General features: G+C 35.7%; 2 protein-coding genes across 2 annotated transcripts; one reads left to right on the forward strand and one right to left on the reverse strand.

Annotated features, from left to right (window-relative positions):
- LOC110453089 (collagen alpha-4(VI) chain-like) lies at positions 1 to 5,100 on the reverse strand. Its single transcript, XM_021501926.1, has 5 exons — positions 5,025 to 5,100; positions 4,813 to 4,864; positions 3,868 to 4,425; positions 2,345 to 2,923; positions 1 to 603 (listed from the first exon to the last, which is right to left on the reverse strand). Exons 1-5 carry the CDS (start codon positions 5,052 to 5,054, stop codon positions 566 to 568), a joined length of 1,257 nt encoding a protein of 418 aa, XP_021357601.1. The 5' UTR covers positions 5,055 to 5,100; the 3' UTR covers positions 1 to 565.
- Positions 5,101 to 12,831: 7,731 nt separating this feature from the next.
- Positions 12,832 to 15,824, forward strand: LOC110453090 (collagen alpha-6(VI) chain-like). Its single transcript, XM_021501927.1, has 5 exons — positions 12,832 to 12,995; positions 13,127 to 13,190; positions 13,609 to 14,166; positions 14,496 to 15,071; positions 15,468 to 15,824. The coding sequence occupies exons 1-5, from the start codon at positions 12,966 to 12,968 to the stop codon at positions 15,560 to 15,562; spliced, it is 1,323 nt and encodes a 440-aa protein (XP_021357602.1). The 5' UTR covers positions 12,832 to 12,965; the 3' UTR covers positions 15,563 to 15,824.
- Positions 15,825 to 20,879: the final 5,055 nt, after the last annotated feature.

The following is a 20,879-nucleotide window of genomic DNA, read 5'->3' on the forward strand; positions in this document are numbered from 1 at the left end:
CACAAACACACAATGTCTTAAATGAGAAATCTTTTATTTCTCTTCCACTTCATCATGGTACTTGGCTTAGGTAAAAAATATGTATGTTCAAGGTAACATGACTGAAAATAGGGTAGGTTGGTCGGGATTTCTCTCTCTTTTGTTGTGAGGGGCTAATTTAAGCAATTACAAAAATCTCCAATCACATTTTTAAGTTTTGTTAAATAATAATATAGGATATAAAATTTGGTTTTGAAACCTGCCTATGAAGCAGAGAAGGTATACATATAGTTACCTTGTTTGTTCGTTCATCAATTATTTAGCATCCCATGGGCAAGTTATCACAGCACTGGATGGAGTGCATTCAAGTGCTACAAACTAGGGTTGGAGGTACAAACTAAAGTCAGTCGGGGTACCTAAAACATACGTTATCAAAAAGGAGAGAGGAAACTATATTGTAATAGATGAGACAATGATGTTAACAAAATCCGAAACACAAGTTAAAATAAGATACTCAATTTCGGCATCAATGCTTTCAGACAATATTTGATAGTAATCCGTTCAGTGAGAAGGGAGACAACCGCGTCTAAGCTGGAAGTGGTGGTGTGGGCTCCTCCTCTATAACTGAAACGAAATATTAATAGAAATACACGTATTGTTCTTATGTATTGTAGTAATATTGAAAGAGTCTAACATACAAGGGGTTTAATATTGGCTTTCTTAATTGATATATCCTTGTCACAGTCACCCCTGTATCTTTTATATATCCTTCACTTCGCACTACGAATTCTCATCGTTTTTTAATTAAGAAGATCATGTAGTATAGTCCAATAGTCCGCAAGTAGCACGTTAAGGAACAAAAGAGCAGAGGCATGCGATTCATCAGTTTGGTATGAAATTTAGTATATGCTAAGATTGTTTTGAACACAAACAGTATTTAGTTGACAGTTTGTTTTTCGATAACGTTCGTTTCCTTTGTCAGGAAAAGAATGCAAATGTACTGAAGCAAACAAGGATTTTTTAATTTGTTTTCGTACCCTTTCCAGAAAACGTAGTTATCATCGTAACGCGGATAAGTGTGGTCAGTTACATTCTGAATATAACGTAATTATATTGACATTTCAAAGTCACGCGATTCCTCTTGACGTTCATTAATAACCAATGTCATGACTTTTCAGAGCCAATTTAATAACTGACGTCATAGACTATATGCAGGCTTAGCATGGTGATGGAACGGATGTTCCATTGTCTAAAGAAACCAAAGTGTCTAGACTAGCAGGATTCCATTAGCACAGTTTGTGATGATTGAGTTTTTGGTTGTCAATATCTTTGATTATTTCGGTGGCAGAATTTAAAGCAGACTGTAGGCATTCCTAACAAATTCAAACTGTGCACCTCTTTTGGCAATTCGTTTAAGCTGATTTGTATGAGCTTGTAACCTAGCCAGGTCCTTCAATTTCACAATCAGCTGTATCGACGATGTGCTGTGTTTGAAATCAAGGACACTATAGACTTATCTACTTCAGCAACTTTCCTCGATCTTTTCAACAGGGACGCCTTATTGCTAAGCTGTATGATTAGCGGAACGATTCTGACTTTTGGATCGAGAACTTTCCCTCGCTTTAAAGTAACATCTCTGCCTCCGCTACATACGGTGTTTACAGTCGCAGTTAACTCGGTACTTAAGAGCTTACTCCGAATATTATAGCATCAGTATATCGCAGGAAACATGCGATTGTGTGATATGGAGGTCGATGTTTTGTAATATTTTTTTACAGTGTTGTGGTTTTGTTGTCACTACCCGAGTTTTCGATGTGAGGACTTTATATGACTTGGATTTAACTTCGATTTGCATTGCGGTTGACGTCGGTGAAGCAGAAGACGCTTACCCTTCCGGAACACCTGTGTTTGGCTTTTTAATCATCATGCTAAATTATCAACAGGTACTTCCACCTTGGTAATTATAAAGATCATTTTACGTCACAAGGTGGTTGACTTCGTCGCATGACTATCAGTCCCTGAGGAACGGCTTGACACGAAATACATGTTCCAAATAAGTATCTGTCTATCCAATATTTGTTTACTTTTAACGTTTAAAAGGGTATCACAGTAAATCATAACCAGTGATATTATAGTGTGACTATATTAATAGTTATTGACAGTTCGGACGTGAAAAGGTTGGGGTCACCTGCCCGATTACGTGGGTTTCCTTCGGCTACTCCGGTTTCCTCCCAAACTATGTCCCCCCACACGCTTATATCCGGGCCAACAAGAGTGATTAATATAAGTTGAAATAACTTGTTTCATAATTGTTGTAAAAAAAAAAAAGTTTATATTTAATAGTTATTGTATGTCTATTACTTACATTCACAAAGCATTTCGGAGTAGGACGTGTGAACGTTGTCAAGATCTTTGTGGTTCGACACTGCAAGCAGGTGTCGTTCTACTGGGTTGTCAAGGACATCAACAAGGTTTCCAAGGTCCAAATCGTCACCTATAGCAACAACAAATATTTCTATGCCCTCCGACCTGGCCTGAACAATTTCATCAATGATGTGATCAAGATCAGATGTACTCTCGTCTATGAAAAGGACAGCCATTTTCCGCGCGTTTTGCCGACCACCGTTTTTTTCTGTGTACCCCATATCCTTTACATCTTTTAAAATGTCTCTAGTTCCCCCAACTGTGACATTTTGTAGATCCGAAACAAAGTCTTCCTTTGCTTTAAATTCATTTAGATAGATATCCTTTTCATTGCATAGTCCTTGAAGCAATCCTGCTTGCAATGTACCATCTTCCATGTTACCAAAGTACCCAGTGACGTTGGCAATTAGCTTCCGCACATGCGCAGATCTGTACGCTCCCATAGCAGCTGATTCAAAGCCAAACATGACGTCGGTTGGACGCCTAGCGGCGCAGTATGGCAGAACCTTCTCGGGCGTTACTGTGAAAAATAGCATTGAAGTTAAATTTAACTGCTCAAAAGTACACGTAAAAATAAAAAGTGTCATTATTAAATTTCAAGATTAAAATATCACAATACAAGGTAACTTATCACTTTCCAATTGACTCCATTTCCAGGCGTTGTTACATTATTATTTCTGGTGATTCCTCTTTTTACATATGACTAGTTACCTTATGTTAGATAACATTCGATTTTGAAGCTCTCAAAAAGAACGGATATTACGATATTCAATGCTAAAATCATATATGATGCATAATTTATAACGGAACATAACGGTTGACAATAAAAGTGTTTCGTACTATACCATATTGGCTGAATGAGAGAATCGCAATGATTAATGACTTGCAACCAGCTACGAAGATTTTTAACTACCCAAAAAAGTAAAAGGGCTATTCAAGAAATTTAAAATAAACAGGATACCATCATTCAACATTTAATCATTTGATGTGTCAAAGTACCCCCGTACACTTATCGGTCAACACTTGATCAAAACAGGCACATTCTCAAATATGATATATTCATAGATTTTAGTTGTTGTTTGTTCCATACATTACCACAAGTGTCTTTCCCTTCTCAACTCCTTAGCATCTTATCTCTCAACTCTGTTCAAAATAATACCTGCATATCCTATTTGCTATCCGAAAGAAATAATAAGTTATTTTCCGATGGTGTCACAGAATGCATCCTTTTATTTTTCTGAACAAAAGTTTCTTGGAAACATTACAAACATTACAAACAAAAATACAAACCAAGAACGAAAAACAATGGTCTGCATTATTTTGTAAGTAAAAATGTAATTTTTAATGTTCAGAAAAGTGATAAAATGAACCTGGAAAAGTACACTTGTACGTATCACGAAAGAGGATATATATCAAGATCTAGCTTGATCAGAGTTCCGTAAAAACAATATACTGTACACTCACCTCGACATGCCTTGTACGCCAGTGCGTCTCGGATCTCGTTCAGAACTTCAAAACTAGCAACAGAGAAGACGAATTGATCGGATGGAGTGCTTCCGATGGATATGAGCTCACTCATTCTCGTCTTGGTACCTATCCCTATAGCGAACACGAAAACGCCGGACTTCTTCAGGAGTTCAGCCTGTGCAGCAGTCTTCTTGCTATTTCTGGAAACGCCATCTGTCATGACGACAGCTATTTTAGTGACGTTCTTTCGCGCATGCCTGAATACTGACGTGCGAAGCCTCTGGAGTGCATATCCGGTAAGGGTAGATCCATAGATGTGCGGAACACGTCCAATAGCTTGCTGGAGGTCCTTCGTGTTGTTATATCGGTTAAACCGTATGACACGGTAGAAACGGTCCGAGAAGACAGCCAGGCCGACCCTCATCGCCGTAGGGCCGATCGGAAAGTGTTGTACTATTTCCTTGATGAACTCTCGCTGCATACCGAAATGTTTCATCCAGATACTGGTAGAGCTGTCTACCAGAAAAAAAATGTCTGATGGGTCACCATCGCACCCTGAGAAGAATCAAAATCAACAGAATGAAATCTGAACTCAAAATCAATATTTCACAATAATATGATAGCTGTATTTAACAATTTAATGATATCTTTATTTAACAATTAAATGATATCTGTATTTAACAATTTAATGATATCTGTATTTAACAATTTAATGATATCTGTATTTAACCATTCAATAATATCAGTTTTTTACAATAATATGTTATCTTAATTTTACAACTAAAGGATATCTGTATTTTACAATTAAATGCTATATGGTTTTTTACAATCCAGAATCATCATCCCTCGATTTCAGAATATCTGTATTTTACATTTTTTACAACAATATCTTTTAAATATCTCATTTTAACTTATCAAAGAGCAGAAAAATACCCAACTTACAAATATATTTTTCTTTACTGTTGTCAGTGAATACGGCGCTGGCTCTGACGACCTATTAAACAAACACAGTATACTATTACATCCCTTATTAACAGGAACGTTCATTAAATAATTCATACTCGAATTAGAAATGTAAATCATCCTAATTTCTTCCATTTTAACGAAATAAATGCTAAATTAAAATATTCATGTTTTGAATTTTAAAGACTTACCGTTAAAAGGAGCACTAGATATCCTAACATACTGTGGCTGTAGGCTGTACAAGAGTGTTCACATAAAATGGACAAAGACATTATATATGTTTATCCATCAGAACACAATTACACGGCTAGTTACCTATCAGCAACTCCCTTTGTCACAATAATCCGTAAATTGTTGTTCCGCGAACCAGTAATTCCATATATATTCAGAATATATTGATCATTATGTTTGTATGCCGCGTGCATAGCAATTACATAGTCTGGATACTGAGTTGATTATGTAGAATGTCGAAACATTCTTTTCAACACTTTTTTCAAATCAAATAAATACAATCGCAAAATATTCCAAAAAGACTTGCTAACATTTGTAAATTTTGAAAATTTGGTTCAAATCTTTTCCAGATAAACTCATCGGAAAAGCTTGCTTGCCTTTGTCATGTGGCACCTGTCATGATGTCTCTGTAAACTATCTTAGGCTTCATAGTGATAGTAGTCACTCGTATACCGTCACGTGAAATTGTACTAGTTCATACTTGCATCAACATTGGAAAAATCCCTATTAAATCCCTACAATTTCAAATCACAATCATTGGTCTTTTTGCTTTCATAAATTTCTTGTAGTAATATGACGTAACATCGCAACGTCATTTCAGGGATCTCGAAATAAACTAACGTGAAAAAATCCCAAGATAGCTTCATTCGGCTTGAGCGACTATGTTAAGATAAACAAGGAAGAAACAGTGGTCTATCTTTGAATGGAGAGAGCTTTCAACAGCGTAACCTGGGGTAAGTGTAAACTCGAAGGATGATGATTCGGGAGCGCGGAAAGGCTATTGTTGACATTCAGTTTGACAAAGCTATGTTTATTATGATGATGATGATGATGATGATGATGATGATGAGAAGTGTCAGATTCGTCACATTTTTCATTTCGTAGATAGATCATTCGTGGATACATAATATGAAAGAACTTTCATTTGTATGTCATGGGGCGAAATTCCGGCCCCGCAGTCCTCGGGGTTTGGTTGTTAGTAGTCTTGACCTATCTATTGCGAAGTAGGCCTAGTGTTCACATGCCGCGTGGAGTATACAGTTGAAATTCTTGAATATTTGAAAGTAAATTCACCTCTGCTCAGAATTTCCAATATTTGGACCATCCAAATTAATTACCTATTACGTCCTTATTTTGATATGCAATTCATATGAGATCTCGAAGTACATTGTCACATTGAGTTTTGTCAGAATGATATCCTCGATTCGTCAGAGGATAGAAGGTGACACAGATGTTAAAATGATGTCGTGTACAGAAATTTAAAGCTAAATTATTTTACTTCTAAAACTAATTAAAATAAACAATATGACAAAGTTACAATACAAAATAATGACATCAAACAGCAGATCTAGCAACGTTTTTGGCGATGAGTTTAGTTTATGGAACTGGAGACAGCTTGAACGACAATGCATTATTGAAAAATGGGGGTTTGGAAAATCTTTAAAGAAGTCCGATGAAAAAAATACTTACATGAGTGCCAAATCAAGTTTGGAAAATATAAGGATTTCCTTATATAACTTTTTACCAAAAAGAAGAAATATCATTTGAATAAAACTAGGGCAAAACAGGAACAGAAAATACAAATTTACAGGTGGACTCGAATAAGATTCCAGGAGAAGAAGACCAAGTATTTCCGGGAAAAAGTAGGAGTTTCCTGCTTCATCGACGACCACCGCCTTATAAATCTACGTCACATCCGGGTAACGTTACGTTCTAGAAGCCTTGAATCAATACCATTAGGGTACAGTACCACGTAGACATGGAGTAATTAGCCGTAAATAATAGCTTTATCCAAATGTTATGTAAGTATTAGTTCAACAGTGTAGTAGGCAATGACATACTACCTTTGTTCTGTTTCCACAACATGACTATATCAAAATCGCAATTACGTCATTATTTGCTCTGTTGCAGTGTGATATTTATAAAGATTATTTAATTACAGAGTTAAAAGCGCCGAATAAGCATAGAATTAAGAGGCAGATATATTCTACTGATTATTAGCTAAAATTAGCATAAATTATTCCATGTGTTTCAACATCTGGGATATTTTATTTTTTTTGGCCGGATTTCTTTGTATTGGAATTATGCCATTCCTGACAAAATAATGTATAGTTGATATTGATTTCAAGGAATTTGATTTCACAATGTTTTCTAGTGCATAGAATACACAAATTTAAGTACATGTACTTCGAATGATATAAAACTATACGAATGATATAAAACTATACTAGGATTTTGATACCTATATACTTAGACTGAAGACTAAATTTGAATGCTTTTGTCCAGAGGTATATGTTTCCCGATCATTTAATTGAAATGAAGATTTTAATACATAATGGACTTTTAAATCATTAATACGTATCCATAAAGCATATTTTACGGATTGTGTGGTAAACGAAATGAAAAACTCGCAAATTCATTTCGGATTCAAACTCGAGCACGGATTCTGTGCTCAAGCCAGCTTTCTTGTAACTCACCTAAATCATGTCAACGATCAAAAAGTCAAATTTAAATATTGAAAACAGTATTCGGCTTCAAGTTTCTTCAATTTTTGTCCAAAACTTTAACAAAATAAGTTTTTTTAAATTATTTATAACTGAAACAAGAAATTAGACTTGAGCACAAAATTAGTGCTGGAGCATGAGTACGGTTTGCATAATTTGGGTGGGGGGAACATTACCGTCACTGTGTTTTTGAACGAGATATTTCCGAGCACTGTGATTTGACAGATGTTTTTCAGTTTCGATTCTTGACAACTTGATCATTCTTTGCATCATGGTGCACAATTTATTGACTCCTACTGGGTGTATCTTGAACCAAATTGGAATATTAGGTGATGCTATTTGTTTGGTTGCTGCGTAAAAAGGATCAGATGTTGCACCGTAGCCAGTCGGGCGTTTTTCACGGTAAAGTTTATAAATTGGCACAGGGCACCTGTCAGGGTTTTTCAAATTTGCCCACAGTTTCGGTTTAACAGCTCTAATATCGACGGTTTGGCGTTTAGTAAATTCCAGAAATTCGTTCCCCTCCCCATCTTTTCTCAGAGTTACGTCACCCCAACACATCTCCCTATGTTCTGCCGAGCCCCGGAGACCAAGATGAACGGTATTATAAAACCGCAAAGTCTGCAGTAAGCTGTCGTGTGTGTTTGAACCTAGTTGACCAGAATTCCACAGCATGTCTATTTCATTGTCATTTATTGGATCACTTCTGTGTGCTAAATTGCCTTTTCCGTCGCGTTTCAACTGACGGGTGTAATTGCCGATCAACACTTGACATCATCCCCCGTCAACTGGTTGGTTCATATTCAGAACCATCTGTTTTCCTGATACCAATGAAACATCTACACAGCAAAGGACACAGTTCAACTACTGGGATATCGTGGATTTGTCTACTTTCATTGACTTCGGGCAACTTGAAAAATTGATACAAAAGTTTCACATCGTAGAATGTTTTGCTTAGAGTGTTTTTGTTAAATTGGTTGAGGATGCAATTTCCCACTTCATCTTCATTTACGGTAACACATCTGTTTGTTTTGAGATTGTCAGTCCCAGGCCCAGCATCCAAGTTTGCCGTCTGCTCCGGTCGCTGTTATGACCGGGCCTGTGTAGCAGTGACCTTCTCAATACGATCTCGTTCAAGTTCAACTTTAAAATAAATTCCAGAAACTTCTACACTATACAATGTTGCAAAACCTCTTGGAACAATATTCTTTACAGTACCTGTTCCTTTGTTGTCAATTGTAACCGGCTCGTCAATGTTTATCTGCTCAGCCATTTTTTTACTACGGTGTAGTAAATAAAAGTAGGGCCTGTAGTGGTGTAGGAATATGTTCCCACGGTTTTGACCAATCACAGCACCTTTAGGTTTTACTTCACGTGTGTAATACCATATTTATGACATGGCCGTAGGACATAGTAAAATGGGCCAGTTATGTGATAAGTGTCGTTATTGCCTAAATAACCTATACAAGTGTCGTTATTGCCTACATAACCTATACAAGTGTCGTGATTGCCTACATAACCTATACAAGTGTCGTTATTGCCTACATAACCTATGCAAGTGCCGTTATTGCCTACATAACCTATATAAGTGCCGTTATTGCCTACATAACCTATACAAGTGTCGTTATTGCCTACATAACCTATACAAGTGTCGTTATTGCCTACATAACCTATAAAAGTGTCGTTATTGCCTACATAACCTATACAAGTGTCGTTATTGCCTTCATAACCTATACAAGTGTCGTTATTACCTACATAACCTATATAAGTGTCGTTGTTGCCTACATAACCTATACAAGTGTCGTGATTGCCTACATAACCTATACAAATGTCGTTATTACCTACATAACCTATAAAAGTGTCGTTATTGCCTCCATAACCTATACATGTGTCGTTATTGCCTACATAACCTATATAAGTCACGTTATTGCCTACATAACCTATACCAATGTCGTTATTGCCTACATAACCTATGAAAGTGTCGTTATTGCCTACATAACCGATACAAGTCTCGTTATTGCCTACATAACCTATACATGTGTCGTTATCACCTACATAACCTATATAAGTGACGTTATTGCCTACATAAACTATACAAGTGTCGTTATTGCCTACATCACCTATACAAGTGTCGTTATTGCCTACATTACCTATACAAATGTCGTTATTGCCTACATAACCTATGAAAGTGTCGTTATTGCCTACATAACAGATACAAGTGTCGTTATTGCCTACATAACTTATAAAAGTGTCGTTATTGCCTACATAACCGATACCAGTGTCGTTATTGCCTACATAACCTATGCAAGTGCCGTTATTGCCGACATAACCTATACCAGTGTCGTTATTACCTACATAACCTATAAAAGTGTCGTGATTGCCTACATAACCTATAAAAGTGACGTTATTGCCTACATAACCAATACAAGTGTCGTTATTTCCTACATAACCTATACAAGTGTCGTAATTGCCTACATAACCTATACAAGTGACGTTATTGCCTACATAACCAATACAAGTGTCGTTATTTCCTACATAACCTATACAAGTGTCGTAATTGCCTACACAACCTATACACGTGTCGTTATTGCCTACATAACCTAAACCAGTGTCGTTATTGCCTACATAACCGATACAAGTGCCGTTATTGCCTACATAGCCTATAAAAGTGTCGTTATTGCCTACATAGCCTATACAAGTGTCGTTATTGCCTACATCACCTATACAAGTGTCGGTATTGCCTACATAACCTATACAAGTGTCGTTATTGCCTACATAACCTATACATGTGTCGTTATTACCTACATAACCTATATAAGTGACGTTATTGCCTACATAACCTATACAAGTGTCGTTATTACCTACATAACCTATACAAGTGTCGTTATTGCCTACATCACCTATACAAGTGTCGTTATTGCCTACATAACCGATACAAGTGTCGTTATTGCCTACATAACCTTAATTGAATAAACATTGGAAATTCTGTCCTATACAAATGTCTGTATTACCTATATACATAATATAGCCTATATAGTGTCGTTATTATTGATATGTATTGTTTTACAGATGTTATCTCGTTAACGGATATTATGATTAAGTCACATATTGTTTGAGGCATGAAAAAATGATTAAATGTGTATTGTCGACCTATCAGATAGCCGAGGTTGTCGATCGTGAGACTGACACATCATGCTGTCAAACATGCCCTGCATGCAACTGTCACCACGTGACCCCTGTCCAACGCGCGTGCAAGCAAAAGTGACAGACAGCTGCCACCGAATGGCGGACTCTCTCAGCGGCTTAGTCACGATCTTTACAAAAGGTTTATTCCAGACATGGAATTTCGCAAATGTCTAATTATATCGCTTGTTGTTTTTTTGACTGTAGGAACACAGCAGTAATTCACAAATACTTTACATTTCGTTTTCCCCAAGTATGCTTTACGTATTATCAATACAATGTTTCTCTTTACCTACCTAGACCTTTATATCCTTAATTAATTAAACTCCATTTTAGATTGATCTAAGTATGTAACATTTGCTGAAAGGGAATTTCTTATTATACCATTGATATATATAATTTCCAAGTTTAAATCAAGAACGCCTACTTTTAAGTTTCTGAGAGATAAAGGAACCCAAATTAAATATTTTGTAACAGAATGAATTGTAAATACGAAAACGTTTAAAGCAAACATGAATGAAATAACAAAAACAAACAATTCAGCCGTAAAAAAGACAAATAACGTTTTTTAATTCATGAATTAAAAAGATATGGACATTTCACTAGAATTATGTACAGAAATACGATTTTCAGTATTCAACGTATTTCTTTTACTTACATGTGCACATTTAAGTGGTATTATATGGATCCTTCTTTTGAAACCAGGTATCGGAGGTAAGGATAATTGCTGTGTTTTACGGCCATCGACAGTCATTTAGGGCCAAACCCTATACATACATTATCACAAAATGATCGCGGTTTCTCGTCCACCTCTCAATGCTTCATAGCTGTGTTCATGTAAATCTCGTACAATCTCGTCGACCATGATACCATACTGTATTTTTGTACCGATTAATTCAATGTAATTAATCATGTATGTAGCCGTATCAGACAAGTTTTTCATTGGTCACTATAGCACTTTGCCAATTAACGTTTGGTCACAAGATTCAACTATATGTTTGCTTTCAGTTTTTAAAATGGTTGTTGTTAACCTGAAATAAGGTCAATATATACTTTGATTATTACTTGTTGAGTTCTTTCAGTTAACATATAGATCAGAGAAAAGCATCAAGAGACAAGATTAAGAATTATGTTTTATTTATACTGAAAAGTGTAGGCTATGTGGCCGTCCTATAAACACATACGTTATGTGGCGTCAAAGGACGATAGCTTAGTTAATTGAATAAACATTGGAAATTCTGTCATACATTCCTTCATTTCTTTCTCTCACTGCTAGAATGCATTCTGCTAGTAAAAATGCAAACAGATATTGAAATTAGACATCAACTGTCGATCCGGTTTTCGTCTATGGTGTTCTTCCCTGATACCCTCTACATCAAAACCATCCCGTTCTCTGTACAGTTTTCTGTACTGATGAATTACTACTGAGCAGGTGAACTTAGTATACTCAGCATTGTTAAATCATAATGCGACTATAGTTATCTCACGAAATAGTCCAGCTGTTCTCTCCCTGTAAATTCATGTCCCTCCCATTCACATTCTACATAAATATACCCACAACTAGCCTTACCGCATACCTACGCTGTTGGTATGGCCAAAATCATGTTCTGCACATATTTTATTAATAATGAATATTTAAGTGAAAGACGTATTTTAAGTATATGCCTTCATTTATTTCGGAAGCCTGCTGTTTCATACACAAAAACGCGTTTGGTTACAGCAAAAACCGCCCGGATGTCCCGCCTGTCGGGGCTGTCGTAGATGTATTACGGAGGAATGTCGCTATAGGTGGCTTATGTGCATTGCCTGCATTCTGTGTTATTGTCGGTATCTTGAAGGCGCTTGCTGCGATCCTTGACATCATTACTGAGTACTTAGATGCATATTTCCGAATGCGTCGAGGCCTCATCTGAATCAACTTTCTCCGTGGACGCACGTCATAACATTGTTGACCCTGAAGGTTTTGCCATATTTGAGCATGTGATGATTAAATGAGTAAACAAACACGTACATTTGCATACCTTGTAACTCAAAATACGCCCCTTGTTTCCGGTTGTGGCATACACGTGTAGTCATCAATGGGTATTTAAGTCCCGTGCAATCTTTAGATGTCAACCAACCTGCAAAGACTCTTGGAGAAATAATACTTCGCCTAAAACTTAAAGTGAAAATACATTAATATATACCGTAGATAATACAAAGCAAAGACTCAACATGACAAACGCACTTCTATTGTCAGCAATGGTAAGTATACAAATTCTTTTGAAAGTATACAACTATAAGTTTTTCTAACATCGTCCAATTTATTGATTTAATTTATACAATGGACTTGTCAAATCAAACTCCTTATCTAAGTATTGTTATTTGTATTTCAGATGTTTGCAGTGGTATTAGCTGCTCCAACGCAACTAAAAAAATCCAAAGAAGACGTTTTTATTTGTAAGTACTCGTGTTGCTAAACGAACCATTTTCATTATTGTTGATCATTGAAAAAGATTTCTGATGATGTTGTGTCATGTTAGCATTGTCTAAACGTGTTATATCATTATAGTATTATCTTAACATGTGATATCATGTTAGAATTGTCTTATGATGTCCTATCATATTAGTATTGTCTTACAATTTCATATAGGAGTATTGTCTTAATATGTTATACGAAGTATTACATAAAGTGATGTATATATTAGTGTTTAAGTTTTCATACTGTAATTGGAAAACTAACAGATTGTGTTTGCTTTATTGAACGATGAACAAAGTTTACTGCAAGATCTAGAGAAACATATTATAATGACAAAGGGTTGACTGAAATACTTACAAGCACACTCTGTTATGACAAAGGATTGATTATGTTTTACAGTATGTGACGGAAGTCCTGCAGACATCTTCTTCCTACTCGATAGTTCCTCCAGTATCTGGATAGAAGACTATAAAAAGCAACTTAAATTCATCCAACAAATCGTCGACTACTTCCCGGTGTCAGCGACAGAAACCCGATTCGGAGTGGGCGTGTTTGCTGACCATTACAGACAAGAGATCGGTTTCGGTGATTTTGACAACTCTTTTGATCTTAAAACTGCCATAGGTGGAATTAGAAAAAGACTAGGAGGTACCCAGACAGGCCGGGCGCTTAGAAAAGTCAGACAACAAGCCTTCAGTCAAGCTAGACCGGACGTTGGACACGTGTTAGTGGTATTGACTGATGGCGTTTCAAGGAATACGGAAGAGACAAAGAGGGCTGCCGCCTCTTTGAAGGCACAGGGGATCCATGTGTTTGCTATTGGGATCGGAATGAAATCGGACATGACAGAGCTGAAGTATATCGGCAGTGAACCCAAGGAGACCTACGTACACAATGTCACAGACTTCAACGTCTTGAATAAAATACGTGAAAAGCTGGCCTTCCAAGTTTGTAAAGGTGAGAGATTTTCTTAAGAATATTGTTACTATTCTTAAAGGTAAATTTTGAATGATTTGATTTAAACATTTGATTTCGTGCAAATGTATTGTTAATTAATTATCTTTCGTGAAATATACTGCCAATCGCAAATTCAACAGCTTACGATTAATTTATACTTGCTGAGATAAACATTTTTTTTATATAAAATGCCCACCTCTTTATCCACTTGTCAGTACCTACTTTGTCGAATTGTTTTAGTTGTGTTTTATTAAATATTTAACTCAATTTTCATTATTTACATATCCTTTCCTGTATTTTTAACTAATTAAAAATCCTTTTTATTGAAGCACCAAAACACGAGCCATACTGCAGCGCTGGGATGAAAACCGACGTCATGTTCGCCTACGATGCCTCGAGTATGGGGACAAAAAATGCTAGGCGTATACAGGACTTTATCGGAGACACTATCCAGAACTTCGCCAACATGGACGACGGAACGATACAAACTGGCATACTGTCGGGACAGTGTGACAGAGACAACGTCGATCTGAACGTGTTCAGCGATAAAGACTCAATGGCTTCTTTCGTCAGAAACAGCGACTTCCGAGGGGTCGACGAGATTGTACGAGATTTACACGAACACAGCTATGAAGCATTGAGAGGTGGACGAGAAACCGCGAGACGGATGTCTGTTGTCATTGTAGATGAAAACGTCGAAAAAATCAAACGTTTGGAGACGGAGATGAAAATCGCTAAGTCAAGGAAAGACATTCAGTTTGTGGTAATCACTATTGGTGACAGCTCCGTATTTGATTCCCTGAAACCTCTCGTTACGGAACCAGTGGACTCTTACTTCTTCAACGTCCCGTCTCATAGCGACATAGACACCATCAAAGACCAGTTCGTAGATAGTTTATGTCAAGGTAAGCTATTCACCAACGGTCATTGCTCTGGTTTAGTTATAATATGGTTTTGTTGACACTTGGGTACTCTCTTGACTTTGCATTCAATAACCAAGTGTTTATGTAGACTATGGAACTGATATTCAGGAAGATACAAATAGTATACAACTATTTTTATTTTGTATAATGAAAGGGTACATGTGTAGATTTTGTAAAGATTTAGTAGTATGCATTTTGCCTAGGTTAATTGACAGGCAGTTTGAATAAAGTGGTTTGTATTTTATATAACATAAGTGGTATAATACATTTAGTTGTAGCTAAGAGTATGTATTTTGCGGTGGGAATATAAATATGTTTTAAAAACGTTTTCGTTTTCCGTCGTTAATGCTCTTACTATAATTATCTCTTTTTTTTCAGGTTTCAAAGTTCCCGCCCCGAAAGGACCGAATAAGATATACTACGACAATTTCGATGACATTGTCCCTATAAGCAACCTGGTCATTGAATCCTAGAACTGTGCTTTCCATCGATAACATACCTTATAACAATCATTACAAGAACATTTTGAAGACGAACTTTACATTTCCGGATGTTTATTTATCGACCAAAAGAGAGACATTTTGTAATATATTCTCGCCTGTCCATATTTGATTTTTACGTGCTTTTTATTCCAATTGTGAAATGGGGAGATATGCCAAAGAGAGAGACACACACACAAGATACAGAGAGTCACGCTGAGGGACATAGAGCGAGAGACAAACAGAGAGAGAGAGAGAGAGAGAGAGAGAGAGAGAGAGAGANTAGAGAGAGACAGCGACAGAGAGAGTCTGTGACAGAGAGAAACAGACAGAAAGTTAGAGAGAGAAAGAAAAACACACACAAAAAACACACACACAGACATACAAAAAATAGATAACTATATAAAGAGAAAGACTTCACTAAACTATTTGTGTTTTTGTTGAAAGCTTGTACCAAATATGATATTTTATTGTTTTGTGATTTGGCCTTTTTGCCTTTTTGTACATTTGTTATATTTTTACTTTGGTTTTCTTGCTTTGCTAACAAGAGACAATGTTATTTAATAAAATGTATCATCAAACTTAACTTATGCCTTGATATTTTTAATGTTTTGAATATAACGAAATAAACCTATCGTTGTTAATAACAACTACAATAAAATCTCAATTAGTCAGTCACGGAGGAAACAATAGACAGGAGACGTGTTGGTCAAAGCACTATGGTTTTCGTAAAGGCTTAAAATTAACATTGATAACGGCATAATTGCCAAAATCCAATACGAAAAGGAAATGAAAGTCACGTGCTAGGACCAGAGGAACCAAGAGGACATAAAACAAAAGTCATAGCACAATAAGAGACGTATATTACAATATCCGTCTATGGCACAATGAAATCCTTTATAACATATAGACGAAACCAAGAGAAAATCACTTTCATCTTTTGAATAAGAAAGATGTCAATTAACCAACTATCCATATTATCGAAAACCGACTGTTAATCAAATTGATATAATTTCAACATGAGCGAGGCGAACAAAATCGTTAGTGCTTTAACGTTTTATCTTTGTTTATTATACATTTGTATGTCATGCTTTTATAGATTGCGATCAGTAGACGTTACAACATTAAAATGTTATCTCTTGTGAAATAAAATTACACTTCGTCATTGATAATTAACATGATTCAAATCATCATATCGGGATAAAGTTTATGAAGTTTAATTTTTTTTAGTTACTTTTTAGCTTGTAGTAAATTGGCAACAGTGTGCCATCCTTGATATTATTGGGGCCCCGCTTTCTTACGTTCTCTGCACCCCTTGAAATTGTCATGTCAAAATCATGAAAACATCTTCACTAACCTGATACCCATTCCCTCGAAGTTTGAGAGGAGAGGACAGGATTTAAAGCAAGTCAATTGTATCGTTACGCTGCCTCGCTCATGTTTTTGATGAATACTGTACACCAAAGGATCAATCTAGTTTTACGTGGTGTGTATCGACCTTTCGATTTTGTCATGACATATTCAAGGGGAGTAGAGGACGTTAGTCGAGGATGCATTGTTGTCGATAAATATGTTAGTACAATGTAATAGACTTGATTCTTATTTACGCAAACAATGAATGTTAAAATGTAGGCAACATTCGTTTTTCGGTCAGCATTATGGCTAAGTCATATACATACAGTCAGCAAAAAGGTGAACATTGCTCAAATACACATAGCGGAATATTTACCGTCAGTCGTAATTAAAACAATGTCACTGCCAGTGGGCTCTGAATCTCATCAACTGGATCGTTGCTACATGTCATAGCATGTACAATGCATACGGGTTTTGTTTTTGTGCGTGTTTTTTCCAATACATTCTCTACTCAAGTATCCACATACAACTGACAAAAACTATAACTACGCATCGGAAACTTATTATTCCGGCATGACTATAGCTTTGATAAATTATTTTTGGAGATAAACCCATACATTGCGGTACTTTAACAGAATATAATTGAAAATATTAAGGGGGGAGTAAAACTTCAGCGGGGTTAGATTTTAACTAGAACCCTAGACTTTGTTCTAACCGATTGCGTTACCTGGTCAACAGACCTGTCCTGGCCGATCTATGCTACAGTGATATTCAGAGGAAATTAAGGGAGGGGGGTTACTCTCTACTGTGTACAAAAACACTTAATTAGTCGTTATCATAAAACGTTAGTCTAGAAATGAATACACTCTAACATGTGTTTGATGTCATGGTGATGTAACTTTAGTGGATAAGGTGTTAAATTGATATTAGCATACATGTAGTGGATTTTGACTCATTTTTACTATTAAGATGATTACGTACGTAAGTCACATTGTATCTTTTTTGAAAATTATTATGCTGTAAATAAAATAAACGGATGAACTCAGAAGTACAAGTTTGTACGTGACCGAGGGTTAACGACAAATGAATCGCACGTTAAAGCTTGTTGTGAGGCGGATTCTCGTTTGTTTCTTTGGTAATATCATAATAGTTCTGGTCTAACTAGAACAGCTGCATGTTCAATGATAATGGTACCTATTGTGTTCATTAGAGTGCCTAGTCCTTTTGTTGTCACTACCCGAAGTCTCGTTTTGAGGATGTGCCATTACTTGGATATGACCTAGATTTACATGGCGGATATTGTCGATGAAACAGAATACTTTTTCTTTTTCTTTTTGCTAGGATCTCCATATAAATATTTTTTATTTACATTTTACCCCAGTTCTAATGGTTTTTGTTTACATTTTACCCCAGTTCTAATGGTTTAAGAGTTCGAATTCCGGTTATGTTGACTCATCAATATTCCTTTTCCTTGAGTTCGGTCAATTTGAGTGTCTGGACTTCCCTAGAGCAATTGTGCTACGGATATAAAATAACACGTGTAAAATTCTGGTGAAAACTTAATTGTAATAATAAAAAAGCAAGACATATGGAATAGGCATTAGATTATTCGAATGTGTAAGCGTTTTTTGCTCAACACATCATGACATCACCTCACCTCAAAATCTCAATGTACGAGGAAGTGTAAAGCAGATCAGAATTAAAGAACAGTGACTATGATAATTATAAGAACCAATCAATAACTTCTAACAACGTGAAAAGTTATGCGCCCTGAAAATGTTAGCATTAAATATGGTTGATGTCATACTCCGAAGTTAATACTAAAATCTTACACACTTTGCGAAGTATTAAGAATTAACACTGCAATATATATCAGTACATCTCAGCAAACAAGGTTTACATAGAAACATACGAGCCATAGAAAAGTCACAGACCAGTAAAACAAATTCACCGGTATAACTGTATAGTTTTAAATACATATTCTAGTGGCGCAACTTCCAGAATTTGAATGTAAAACAATGAAAGATCGAATTTGACATATACCTCCTTTATTTACAAAAAATAATAGAAAATTTCAAAATCTTACGAACACAATTTCCGTCTTACGTTATCTTTGTTGGTAGCAAAGTACAGTAGAAATGGCCTGATCCGTAAAATAAAGGGTATGTCTCAGATAAACATGGATAGTGGATTCATTCTGCACAACACACCTACACATATATATATATTTATAAACTACATTTTGAATACAAATTTTTTAGAAGAATAAAAGTTTTTTCAAAAAGTGTTTTCCCCAGATTTCGGACTTGTGAAAACCACGGTTACCACATCAAAAAACACCACAAAATGCAAAATAACTATACAAAATGCAAAACAAAACATGATTTTTAACCCAAAATTTGACCCTCGTAATTTTTTTTTCTCAAAACCTGTCTTGAATTAAATATCGCCTACTCGGTAACAAAAATACTCACGTTTTAGCATAGGTCGTTCAGCTGGATTTTTCACAATATTTACACATGTGCTGAGTACAAAAAAAGACTACATGAAAAGCTAGCTTTTGTTGTGTGGACGCAGATTTATAAATGGCCAAAATTGTAGTCCCAAGCCAAATTCGATATTTTTTTAAATGTGAAGCCCACATAGTCCACTTCATCATGTATATGCTAATTTTAGTGCTGATTTTTTTACATGTAATATTACAGGGGTTATTCATTGTACAAAAAAATCACACATGACCACCGTACGCTACTGTACACTGCTACATGTACCTTTCCCATATTTTAACTTGACGTAGATAATGGAATCTTTCGCAAAGACCGATTGTCTGTTTCTATATAACATTTCATTGTCATTAGGAATAATCGACATTATGTGAAGGTGCGACCATTTCAACATATACAACAAGCATTGCATTGATAATTTTGGAGAATTAATGCCTTTGTCAAGTCATTGACATTGGGGTGCCTACGTGAACATTAGTTTCTAAACAATAGTTAAATCAAATTTCAAGAAATCTCATAATCTTTAAAACATAAATCTCTATAACAACTTCACGCTCCAGGAGGACTATATTTACTGCTTTTTCTACATTACTGATTCCAATAAACCCGCGCAATGTTTCTTATTGAATCGCTCGATCAGTATGGCTCGATCTTGAGACAAGAAAGGAAAATCTATTAAAAGTATTCCGCTCCAGATACATAATATATAGATTTATAAACTCTCAAATTAAAGACCATTCAAACTTTATTTTCTCATTGATTACGTAGTTGTGCATGCTTATTAAATAATTTTTGATATTTAGTTATTTATTTTGTATAAATACATTTAATATTTGTCCTTTATATGTTTTTCTCAATGACGTGATCGTGGTTAGTATGATTTACCCGCGATATTGTACTATTTGTACCACGGTACTAATATTTATCTTTTGCTTTGAAGTATAGAAAATCATCAAAACAAATACCAATAAATAAATAGATGTGAAGAATATTGAATGTTTTCACTTCCAAAATTTGATATGAAAATCGCTCCATAAAACCTTAAAAGAAAAGCTAAAACCTTTCATATTTCTCTCGTTTTCACAAATGACTGTCTACTTTAAAATGTATAGGGTGACACCCATTTCACAAGAATGCCTATTACTGACCTTGGACACTTCATACAAGTAAACCTATTGTTTAACAGATGCTGTCGATGCAAGTTTGTACGTTATATAGTAAACATGACGATTTGATAAAACAATTTAAACAAGTGAACATGTGGCGGAGAAGAAAGTCCGGTCTCACGGTGTTCTAAGTGGTTATTCATACATTTAACCATTAAAATTATGTAATTTTCCATGATGTTTAAGATACTAGATGTTTGTGGTACAATATGACCCCGTGTGGTTCCGGTGGTGTGCCGTGACGTCATCAGTATCAGTGTATAAAGGCACACAGAAAATATTAGTTAA

The sequence above is a fragment of the Mizuhopecten yessoensis genome, unplaced genomic scaffold, assembly GCF_002113885.1.
Source record: "Mizuhopecten yessoensis strain PY_sf001 unplaced genomic scaffold, ASM211388v2 scaffold7087, whole genome shotgun sequence".
Lineage (NCBI taxonomy): Eukaryota > Metazoa > Mollusca > Bivalvia > Pectinida > Pectinidae > Mizuhopecten > Mizuhopecten yessoensis.